Below are 12,530 nucleotides of genomic sequence, written 5' to 3'. Positions count from 1 at the left end.
CTTGCAGGTTAATGTTTCTGCTTCTCAGTGTTACTATATGGGAACTGGGAAGAAAATTGTATATATCTAAGCACTGTGCCTGGCATGTAGTAAACACTCAAAAATTTTAGCTATTATTCATCCATTCCTTCATCTGAAAAATTTAGAATTTTGATATTTGTGTTTTCATTGAATACTAATAGTTACTTTTCTTAAAATAGTTAAACATTTAACTCCTTTTCATGGTGCTTGGAATTTTCCTGTATTTTTATAATTTCTCTGAAGAGATATTGCATAGGTTAAAGTTCATTTTATTGCAGCAAGTTGCATTCATTTACGCTATCCATCCTTTCTCTCTTGGTATGTGTGTGTGTGTTGTGTGTGTGTATATATATATTTCTATGGAACAATTTTCAACGTTTTTTTTTTTTTATTTGCCCACCCCCTGGTGTGTCTTGTGAAAACTAGGATTTGAATTTAACTTTTTGGCATGAAATTCTGACTCATTTCTTGGCCTGCTTGTTTTCCACTTTATTCAAAAACACATTCAGAAGTAAGCCTGGGGTGATGGTGCATGCCTGTAGACCCAGTTACATGGAAGGCTGAGGCAGGAGGATGGCTTGCACGAAGGAGTTTGAGACTGTAGTGTACCATGATTGCACCTGTGAATAGCCACTGCACTCCTTCCTAAATGATAGTCATTGAAGGTTCTATATGTTTTGTAAGAATATTCTTATGTAGCATATATGGTTCAGCACTTGCCATTTAATGAAGTCTCAAATGGAAGAGTGTGTTCAGATTATCCATTTGCCTCTAATTCTATGATCAGAACACTAGAAATATGTTTCTTGATGATTCCTTTAACTCTTCTACCTTAATTCAGAAATAAGATAGGGTTTTGAAGTAATTTGAAGATGTCATAAAATAACCTTTTTTGTCTTCAATATATCTCAACTTTCTTTTCAAGTACAGTTAAAAAGATCTGATAATATTCTAGTTAATACTTCAATCAATTACAATATTCTGTCAATTCTATCTCAGAAGTGTTTGTCAAAAACACCCTCAGTTCACCCCATGGCTCCTGTGTTAATTTGGGTCTTCACCATCTCTCAGATTGAATGGTTCAAAGTAGCATTTGGGGAGATCTGCTCAGGGCTGGGGATATGATGATCAGAGATCAATGCCATCTCTGCCTTCATGGAACTTCTACTATCTCTTTTGTTGCATTAGGCTTTTCCCAACTTTCAGCCCTCACCTCATCCCCCTTCCACATTAGCTTCTATAGCATCTCTACCCAGTTTGTTTTTTAACAACCTTTCAATGGTCTTCATTGACCAAAGGTTAAATTCCAAACTCTTTACCATACATAAGGGCTTCATAATATGCTTCCCCTGGCAAACTTCTTGACACTGAAATACCTACCATTTCCCACATGTAGTCTTTGAAGACTCAATTCAGAACTCACTTTCTTCATTGCCTTTTCCATATTCCTTTGGCTGGGTTAGTTTGTTCTATGAACACTCACAATACTTTAGATAGACTTCCCCTACAGTAGTCATGGTATCCTAAATATTATTCTTCTCTCATTTGATCATGAACAAATGAATGAAACCCCTAAAAATAACCACTCTGATAAATGGTTATTTTAATATATAAAGGAATTTCTAATTCCTTCCTTCCTTCCTTCCTTCTCCTCCTTTCTTCCTCTTCTCCCTCTCCTCCTCCTCTTCTTCTTTCTTTTTCCTTTTCTTCCTCTTCTCCCCCTCATCCCCTTGTCCCCCTCCTCCTCCTCCTTCTCTACCTCCTCCTCCTTTTCCTTCTCCTCTTCTCTCTCTCTGAAACCATTTTTTTTTTTTTTTTTTGCCCCTCCATCTCATGGTACTGATTACCATGTTAAGGGCATAGAAGACATTACATAATAAAACAGGATGACAATCTCTTTGCTGGTCAGTTTTATTTTCATATTGTGTAAGTGTATACACAAGATGCAAAAGAGACTACAGAGTTAATCAAGAAAATAATTGATTTCCCAGATTATAAAAATGTCTGGACTTTGTATTAAAAGCAAAAGACAGGGATTTTTGAAAATGTAGGGTTTTTGTGAGTTTGTTTTTTAAGCATTCTTCTGAGACAGAGGAGGAAAAAATTACTTTGTGAGTTGGAAAGACAATGCTGTATCTTCAAAGCGTAAGACTTACTTTTAAGTGGTACTGTTCATATTGCAGTTCACATTGCACACATGTTCCTCATAGTATATATTCAGTAGAAGTTTTTTTTTTTTTTTTTTTTTTTAACTTTCAAACCACGTATTGGAAGTAAAACTCCTTGGATTCCGTAGGTTGCATAGTTAAGTTATTGAAATATGAACTCCCAGAAATAGTGGGCTTATAAATGTATATTGTACATTTTTCATGTTAACCAAGAGATTTTTGAAGTTTAGTCTACTCTGCATATACTTTTAAGACCATAATAATCAGATATAGATATATGTGCTTGAAGTGAAATTGTGGAAAGCTATGGATTTCACCATCTTTAGAGATGTATCACCTACTTTTGTCCAGAAATAGGTAGCGTGCCCTAGAAGTATGAGTTATTCTCATCCTTTACCTCTGTGGGTTAAAAACCACAAAGTTGAAATACAGTCTGCAAGATATACTGAAAATATATGTGTGAAGCAGTGCTAAACTTAATTGATACGTGGAGACATATATAAAACATACAGCCACTAGATTGAGAAAATGAAAATTAGTGTATGAACATTTTAGTTAATGCTATGCTTTGCCTCAAAGCCTGGTGTTTATTATTATGTGCTTTTAGTAGGAGACAGAAGCAGTATCAATTGGAAAAACATTTCTTAGTGGATTGAGAACAGTATAGCTTTCTAGTTCCTAAGTGGGCAACCTGGTTCTTTGGTTTCTTTGTTCCTAGTTAGGCTTGTCCCCAGTTATTTCAGCTGAACATTTTACATACTAATGGAGTCCAGGGAAGTGTATTTGGCAGCTGTTCATGGGATAATAATGAAATACACTATTTAGTACTGTATGCTGCTGCTGTAAAGTGTGGGGGGTATTTTATAGAGAACTTGGTGAACAGAGCTGTATCCACTTTAAATAGCGTGTGAACCTGAGTGAGGAAGTTGTATTTTCATGTGAGAATAACTAGTACTCTTTTCTTACAGGTAAAGAAAACGTGCACAGAATCAGATGTTTCAGAATCTCAGAATTCCAGGTACAGTAAAATAAAGACCGAGACTCCACTAAAGAGAATTGCAATTTTGGAGCACTAGTAAGATGTTGTACATAAACACAATTGTGATTTGGAACATTGAGCTTCTTGAAGAACTTATCTTTATGGAAACTGTATATCATGCTGGCTAGCGTACCACTACTCGTAATATTAGTAAAAACGACTGTGATTGAAGTCAGTTTTAAGGAACCATAGTGGAAATATCTCTAGAAATACGTGAAAAAAATAATACCTTGGCATTAAGTTAATCTTCATTTTTTGTTCTAATTTCTTTTTATAATGTTTTGAGTCTAAAATTGTGCCAGATACTGAATAACTATCAAATCTGTATTTACAAAAAATAAAAAAAAAAACTATGATATTTCTTTTTCTTTGCAGTGAAACATTGCTAGGTTTTGAAACTGTTGTCAAATTAGGAAACTCATAGTTAACTTTGGCATTCTCATTTGGGTTGTTTGGAGCCTGTGGGAATGATGAATTAAAGTGGTCAGACCACTTCATATAGGAATTTAGCACCATTTAGTTGTTTGTGGTTGAACCAGATGCCCAGCAGATTTTTTTTTAGACCTATACATTTTCATTGCTTTCATTTCAAAGTCCAGGCTGCAATTTTGAATGGATAAGTAAAAGTATCATAAATACTGTGACAATAATAAACACATGTTCTTACTATGTTATGAGTGATATGACTTAGCCTATTTGTATTCAATTGAGAGATGGATCTCACTTTACCTTGTCCTACTTGCTCCAGCATATAGTGCATGTAGTGATTTTCTTGGTACACCAAAACATTGCAGATCTAGGTAAAATGTTAAGGCCAAGGCCAAGGTAGGTGGATCACCTGAGGTCAGGAGTTCAAGACCAGCCTGGCCAATATGGTGAAACTCCATCTCTACAAAACTACAGAAATTAGCCAGGCATGATGGTGGGTCCCTGTAATCCCAGTTACTCGGGAGGCTGAGGTGGAAGAATCACTTGAACCCAGGAGGCAGAGGTTGCAGTGAGCTGAGATTGTGCCATTGCACTCCAGCCTGGGCGACAGAGCGAGACTCCATCTCAAAAATAAAAAAATTAATGGCCATTATATTTTTCTTTTTGTAGAGTATCTTACGTATAGTCCACTTATAGTTTGAGTAACTCTTGCTTTGTTTTATGCAGTTTGGTATTCTTATAATTGATCTGTACATATTATATTAAAATGATTGCATGTGAATTTTCCCTTTGGATCATGAAGAGCATTTAATATGATATCAGATTTTTGATCTTCGATCTTTGTTCTATGTAATTAGTTATCAAAATGGAACTAACTAATTTTGGATTATTGGAGCATTAGGAAATGGATGAACCACTAAATTTAGTTTTCCTACAAAGCAGAGTAGTTCTAGGATGTGCGAAGAGAAGGGAAGACTGAGGCTCTATTCCCTGGAGGCACCTCCTTCCTAAGTATTTGCGGACCTATAAGAGTAACCTACCTATGACTTGCTTTGTAAGGATGATATATGTAATTAGATAATTTTTGCAAGCAGCTGGTCTTGGGAGTTAGGAAAAACAGAGCAATATAATCATCCTTATTATTAACATTTCCATATCAAAATTGTTTAAATTTGAGGCTACTCAGGATTTTTGGACAGATAATACTATGCTTAAGTAAATTTTAAACTAACAGCAATCAAACTGATTCATTGTTCACAGTTGGTATCAAGTTGGAGAAGAAGTAGAAAGAATTCAGAGCTCAGTGTATTTAAACCTGGAATTAAATTAAAATTCATTCTTTTTTATCTAGAAAATCCCAGCCCATGTGGCCTTAAAAATATAATTTTATTTTTAAGAAAAAAATAGTTATTTTTAAAGACTGCTTAAAATATATTTGTCATTTAATAATAAACGTCTCTGTAAATGGAAAAGTAGCCTGAGCTCCTGGAAATCAGCAGTTAGTTGCCATGGATTAGCTGCTGCTTAAAGTTTCCTAATCTATAATATAAATGGGTAAAATCAGGCAAATCAATTTCTAAGACCTTCATAACTTTGTACTATCAAAAACAAGCAACAAATACAATAATTTTTCTTAAAATGTGAGATGGAAAGACCTTCAAGAAGACCTAGAGTCATTTGGTGGTTCAGTTTGCGCAGACATTTTGATAGTAACACGTCTCCTCTCCTGACCAGTGGTGCAATGGCCAATCTCCACACTCTGGTCAATATCTGTCAGTAACATAAAAATGTGACTGTTCTTGGATCCTGTATTTATTCACCAATATTAGGTCTGAGAGTGCCAGAACTGGCACTTAGTTAACGTATTCGTGGAACACCAAGGAGAGAATAAAAAAATACTGATGAGCACTCGACACAAAAAGGATACAAGAATTTACTGCATAGTGAACAAATCAAGGAATGCTTAAAATAGCATTTATTATATTCATGTACTGAGGTTCAGTTTTTGTAACCTGTCAAAAAACAAAAAAATGACAACCAAACAAGAAAAAATGTCTCTAATATAGACACTGGGCAGCATTATTTTAATACATACATATATGGGTACATTCTTTTTTGCTCATTAAGAACCACAGGGCCGGGAGCGGCAGCTCATGCCTGTAATCCCAGCACTTTGGGAGGCCAAGGTGGGCGGATCACGAGGTCAGGAGATTGAGACCATCCTGGCTCACACAGTGAAACCCCGTCTCTACTAAAAACACAAAAAAATTAGTCGGGCGTGGTGGCGGCTGCCTGTAGTCCCAGCTACTTGGGAGGCTGAGGCAGGAAAATGGCGTGAACCCAGGAGGTGGAGTTTGCAGTGAGCCAAGATTGTGCCGCTGCACTCCAGCCTGGGTGACAGAGTGAGACTCTGTCTCAAAAATAAATAAATAAACCACAAAATATATATTCTCTCTCTCTTCTCCCTGTGTGTGTATATGTCTATCTCTCTGTGTGTGTGTGTGTGTGTGTGTGTGTGTGTGTGTGAAAGAGAGACAGAGAGAGAGAGATTCAGACTGAGATTTAAAGCCTGGGGCTAGGTAATTTTTTTCTAAACAAATATCAAGTAAAGAAGTGAACTCAAAATGAAATACTGTATCTGCATAAAATGTGAGCCAGAGACCTACTGCCTAAAAAATGCTGCCTCACTTGGAACCTAAAGCTAATATCATTCATTTATTTAGTTAGGTTTATAGTGTGTTGGTTTTGGTTTTGAAATGATTAGAAAAAATGCAGATGGAGAGTGTTTTTACAGTAGGGAAACAATTAAATTGGGTGTGGAGGCTTTGTCAAGAGAAATCTTGAAGTGACATATGTGTATCAGCAAATTCTTTTTCTTGCTTGGCCTTAATTCTTTTTTTTGGAAGAAATGCTTGGGCTGCAGATGTAATGGTGTATTGGGAAAAAGAGAATTTACAAATCCATGGAGTATAAATAAGGCACCAAACTATCTTCTTTGAAATAGGATTACATGTATATACTGTAAGGCAGACATTAGGGATAGTATTTTTTCCCTGTTTCCTAAAGCTGCTAAACTTGATGTCATGTGGAAAGGGATATGATGTGCTTTGTGTAAAATTTGACATTCCTTAAATGTTTTTCTTTTTCTGCCTTGCTATGTGTTGCTAACCAGGTCCAGGATGTACTATTGTTAGACTTTGTTCCTAAAACTAATGTTAAGCATGAAATGAATTTATGAGAAAAACAAAGTTAATATCCTTACCCTAAAATTAAGTTTGTTACTAGATAGACCATCTTAAAACATAAACTGAAATGATATTTTTCATTGATTTTTTTTCTGTATTCATGGTGAATTTATTTGTGCCAATTTGGGTCCCGTTTGACTCATCACCGAAAATACATGGTTCTTGTTTAATGTAATGAATAGCTCCTGGACAAATGAATTTTACAGCAGAAGTTTCCATGAATCTTATTTTTTTAACTCCTCTACTTGCAGTTTTTATTTCTGATAATGAGGCGAGGAAATAATTTATCTCATTCTTGTATTACATACCTTACAAATATCTTAGGGTGTCTCTGTGTTAAAGTAGTCCCTATAACACACAAATGATTTCTCTGTTGAATTTCTATTTCTGTTTCTCTTTGCTTTTTCTCTCTTGGGCCACTGACTAGCATTTTCATCAAGAAGAGATCAAAGACATAGTAAGGAAATAAAACTCAAAATAGGACATTTTTATTTTATACTTGTTTTGTTAATTAGGGAGTGAATGGAAATAGATATTGTGGTGAAATTGGGCTGTGAAGTTACTTAACAGGAGTTAAGCCATCTCTTGTCCTTTAGTAGCTTTGTTTCATCCTGGCCACAGTGTCGCCAGTAGAATATAGTAAGGAGATCTAAGGATAATCTCAAAATATAGGAAGAACTTATGGTATATATGAGCTAAGATGATAGTTTTTCCACATGGAGAATAACGAAAGATTCTGTGGGTAGTGGGGAGGATTGACTCTTCTCCACTTCATAAGTTAAAGAAATTGAGTCTGCTGAGATCTTAATGATTACCTGAAATTAGCAAAGGCCTTGGTCTGTGTCTTCTTGCCCTAGTCTTTACTAACTTTCTAATTATTAAAAGAAAGGCAAAATGACCTTCTGGTTTTTAAAGAAGCATTGGAATTAGTTTCAGTTTAATATGTAATATTTAAGTGAGCCTCAGGGAGTTTATCTATTCAATGTCTACATGCAACAGCTTAAAAAAATGATATTCCCAATTCCTATTATATAGACAGTTGTGATTTAATAATGTTTAATGTATTAAATTATGCATACTTATTTGCTAGCAAAATAATTATTGCAGTACTTCCCGAAGACTTAAATGTTTATCTGCATACAATTGCCTATCTCAAAATTAAATGCTGTATTGTTTTCAAAGCAGGGAAAGCTGAGGGCTCCTTTGTGAAACATGCATAGTATTTTGCTGTGTCAAATCAGAGGTCCATCTAGCCCGATATTCTGTCTCCAAGAAGTACCAAAAATCATTACTGCCAGTTTGCATTTTTCTCAAACCTGGAAGTTTAGGATATAGTTCTAAATACCTTAGATTCTCTCAGTAACATGATCTGGTTGTACAATCCACAGAATTAGGTAACCATTTCTTGGACTTAATTATATTATTATCATATATTATCTTTTTGACTAATGAACCGAGGAAATTACTAATCACCGTGCAAAGTAATAATTATTAAAAACCTCCTCTTTCAAATTGTAAGGCATATTTCCCCTGAAAATGATAGATATTCTAATAGGTAAATATTCTAAGAGTGTGATTTAATTCTCATGTCATTTATTTAACCTGAGTCATATTATAGCTTAATCTTTTTCTTCCCAGTTTGGAAAGTGTTTTGTCTTGTTTCAAAATGTGGCCTCATGTGGATGCTTCTCTAGTCTTTTGATCATTTTTGGCTGGCATTTACTGGAGATTTTCTGATTTGTTTTACCTTTTCTGCGGCGTGCTGACGGATTCTTGGAGATGTGGATGCAGATGGGGCTGTGAATGAGCGTGAATGATGTCCCCTGTTTTGCTGTTAATTGTGTCTTCTGTAGCTGGCCTATTTTGATCCTTTGTTCATGATGGCATCCTGTGCTGATTTCCTCAGATAATTGTCTGTGGTGTCTGCCAAGTCACTTATTTCAGTGATAATTGCAGATTTAAAAAACAGTCTCAGCCGGGCACAGTGGCTCACGCCTGTAATCCCAGCACTTTGGGAGGCCGACGCGGGTGGATCACTTGAGGTCGGGAGTTTGAGACCAGCCTGGCCAACATGGTGATACTCCGTCTCTACTAAAAATACAAAAATTAGTCGGGCATAGTGATGGGCACCTGTAATCCCAGCTACTCAGGAGGCTGAGGCACGAGAATCTCTTGAACATGAGGGGTGGAGGATGCGGTAAGCCAAGACCATGCCACTGCAGCCTGGGCAACAGAGTGAGACTCGGTCTCAAAAAAAAAAAAAAAAAAAACCCAAAAAGTCTCAAAACATAGACTGTTGTTTCCTAAATGTCTTATCATGTATGTGCCCAATCAGCCCTTCCAGTAGCTCATTGGGAACTCCTGGTATCTTATCTTTATTGGCCAGTGTCGCTGAGTGTTATTTGTACACTTGTTGACTTCTTTCTGCACTTCCCCTGTAGAGTTCATCATTTTCTAAGATTAAATGAATGGGCAAATGAGAATAAAATAGTACATGTCCCTTGTCATTGTTACTCAGAGAATAATTGCTTATTATGTGTTTAAATTGAAGAAGACTCATCCTAAAACCCATTAAGGAAAAAGGGATAGGCTGCAGCCAAAAGGAAGAAGGGCCTCACTGTGACATTTCTGCTTTCACACCGTGTTTATTTAACCTTTGCCTCACTGTCTTCAGCTCCCTAGGTTTTATTCTTGATGCTTTTGCTTTTCTTTCATTTCATACTTTTTCATGTATAATCTCTGTTTACAACTCTTGATGTGGCCCACAGTGCCTAGCATGCTCCGCCCACGTCCTTCTGCTTCTGCTCAGTGTGCATGAGGTGCTGCTTGTTAGGAGGTCTGCATTCACCAGTGCTACTCGCCTCTCTGCAAAGGATGGGACTCTCCTTCCCTTTCAGTTTCTCCTTTCCCCTCCCACCTTTGCTTACCTACGTCATTTTTTTTTTTTTTTTTTTTTTGGAGACAGAGTCTCCCTCTTTCTCCCAGGCTGGAGTGCAGTGACCCGACCTTGGCTCACTGCAACCTCCGCCTCCCAGGTTCAAGCAATTCTCCTGCCTCAGCTTCCAGAGTAACTGGGACTACAGGTGTCCGCCACCACGCCTGGCTAATTTTTGTATTTTTAGTAGAGACGGGGTTTCACCATATTGGCCAGGCTGGTCTCAAACTCCTGACCTTGTGATCCACCTGCCTCGGCCTCCCAAAGTGCTAGGATTACAGACATGAGCCACTGCGCCCAGCGAACCTACATCATTTCAAATCATCTTCCAGATGTTTTGCACCAGTTGCAGCACTCCCCTCTTCTCTAATTAGAGACAACTTAGTGGTTATTCATTTCACTAGTATAGAGACTTAGAGCTTGATTTTGTAGGTCAGGCATCTACAAACTGTGATCTGAAAGTAGAGATTGCTAGGGACAGACCTTTAAGTGGAGTGGCAGCCAAACTCCTCAAGAAGCTCAGTGCTTCTTCCTTAAGGAAGCCTTCCCTAGCCAGCTGACTAGTCCAGCCCCACTGTCATATGGCCACGGGGTACCATGTTCTTCTCCTTCAGAGATTCTGCATTTGGTAATTGCCTCCTCAGTTCACCAGACTGTAAGCTCTACAAGGTTAGAGTTCATATCTGCCTTTGTTCACCATTGCCTCATTAGTATACAGCACATGGCCTAGCACATAGCAGGTCGCCAGTACATATCTGTTACATGAATGAATAACTTCCAGATACACAAATCTGGCTTGCAATTGCTCCTGGAATATCTCTTTTAACCACAAATCCCTAGCATAATTTTGTCAGGGATTTCTCTCTGCCATCTCAGCTCCACTTGTGAAAAATTGTAATTACACTTCTTTCCCCAGGGTCTTTCCTTTCTAGTGATAAATAATTCTCTCAGTGGTCCCATCTCAGAACTTTTGAGCAATCTTTGACTTCTTGCTCCCTTTCCTAATCCTGGTGGCCATCAAGTTGATATTCAGCTATAGCCCCCCAATTTTCTATGAAGCCGTGTTTTTGGAATTTTCCTCTGCCATGCTTTTTGAATCTCTTTATGCTGCTTCATCTCACTGCCACTGGGAAAGTTCAGAATCTTGCCACCTCACCTCTGAATGAATTCAGTAGGTCTTCACATGACTTACTTGGGTCTAGACCCTGCCTTTCTGTTCTGCCAAGACTGTGAGAGCCTTTCTTAATGACACTTTCCGTATGGTGTTGCCCTGTTGGTTAATTGATCAGGCAGTATTCAGTAGACAGTATATACAGAAGCATGAGCAAATAACCTTAAAAATTTGTTTGTGCAAGAAGTAAAAATGTGAAAATATACTTTTTGTGCCTAATTACTGCCCACAAAAGGTCAGGGATTTTCTGGGCTACCTGTTGTCCACTCTTCTAGTTCCCTTATATTAATTTTTGAGACAGACTTTTGCTCTGTCGCCCAGGCTGGAGTGCAGTGGCAGAATCTCGACTCACTGCAACCTCCACCTCCTGGGTTCAAGCGATTCTCTTGCCTCAGCCTCTTGAGTAGCTGGGACTACAGGTGCCCCCGCCACCACTCCTGCCTGTTTTTTGTATCTTTAGTTGAGGTGGGGTTTCGCCATCCTGGTCAGGCTGGTCTCAAACTGCTGACCTCAAGTGATCCACACGCCTTGGCCTCCTAAAGTGCTGGGATTATAGGCGTGAGCCACTGTACCTGGCCCTATTTCCCTTATTTTGCTGTGTTAAATGTTGCTTGAGTCTCGTTTTGTATTCTTCCTATAATTCCAAACTGACATAGCAGTGCATGGCTCTAACATGAGTCCCAGAACATTCTAGGAAAAAATATATACCAGTTACATAGGTATGTTTTTCCATCTCCCCTGCTGTCTCCATTTCCTACATATATCATAGAGTAAAATCGTATATGTGTGAACTCTGTGGCCACCCAAGGGCATCTATTTTTAGGTAATACTTATCTGGTAACTTCTACAGATGAAATCATTTCATTAGAGGGATAGAGGAGAATAAGAGCACAGAGTGCAGTTTGAGCACTTGGGGTTAGTGTGGTTAGGAAGGGTTTCATGGAAGATTGGGGGGCTATAGCTGAATGTCAAAGAATAGATGAATTCTGAAGAAAAGAAGGAAAGAGAACTCACAGTGAGGTAAAAACAAACAAACAAACCAAAAAAACCCAGGAGCTGAAATTGAAAGGTATGGTTTTTGGATGGTGAGTAGTCCCCCACTTGGTCCATGTGAAGAAATAGTAGATGAGATTAGAAAATTTAGCACAGTTTATGGCTGGTTTAGATTGCTAGTTGTTTTAGTTAGGACTCTTATTGGTTGCAGCTACTGTGGTCAGCCAGTTGAAGCAGAAAAAGGAAGTTTTAGTATCTATTACTTTTTTTTTTTTTTTTTTTGAGACGGATTTTGGCTCTTGTTACCCAGGCTGGAGGGCTGGAGTGCAATGGCACAATCTCAGCTCACCACAACCTCCACCTCCCAGGTTCAAGCGATTCTCCTGCCTCAGCCTCTCAAGTAGCTGGGATTACAGGCAAGCGCCTAAGCAAAGGATTAATTTCTTAACTCGGGAAAAGAGGGCTTGCTGAATCTCAGAAGGTATGGGAGACACAGATTATCTCCCTGTTCATCTCTGTCGCCTTTGCT

At 38.0% G+C, this 12,530-nt stretch overlaps 1 protein-coding gene across 16 annotated transcripts in view; it reads left to right on the top strand.

The window, feature by feature from the left end:
* The window catches only part of EYA4 (EYA transcriptional coactivator and phosphatase 4), a 284,622-nt gene that overhangs the window by 138,474 nt on the left and 133,618 nt on the right, over positions 1–12,530 (top strand). For all 16 annotated transcript variants that reach the window (XM_031667426.1, XM_031667424.1, XM_031667425.1 and 13 more), the window contains exon 3: positions 3,158–3,207. In XM_031667426.1, the coding sequence (XP_031523286.1) occupies positions 3,158–3,207 (50 nt within the window). The remainder of the gene's footprint in view (positions 1–3,157; positions 3,208–12,530) is intronic.

This window comes from Papio anubis, chromosome 6, assembly GCF_008728515.1.
Source record: "Papio anubis isolate 15944 chromosome 6, Panubis1.0, whole genome shotgun sequence".
In the NCBI taxonomy this organism is placed as follows: Eukaryota; Metazoa; Chordata; class Mammalia; order Primates; family Cercopithecidae; genus Papio; species Papio anubis.
This window is presented reverse-complemented; position numbering and strand designations above follow the sequence as displayed.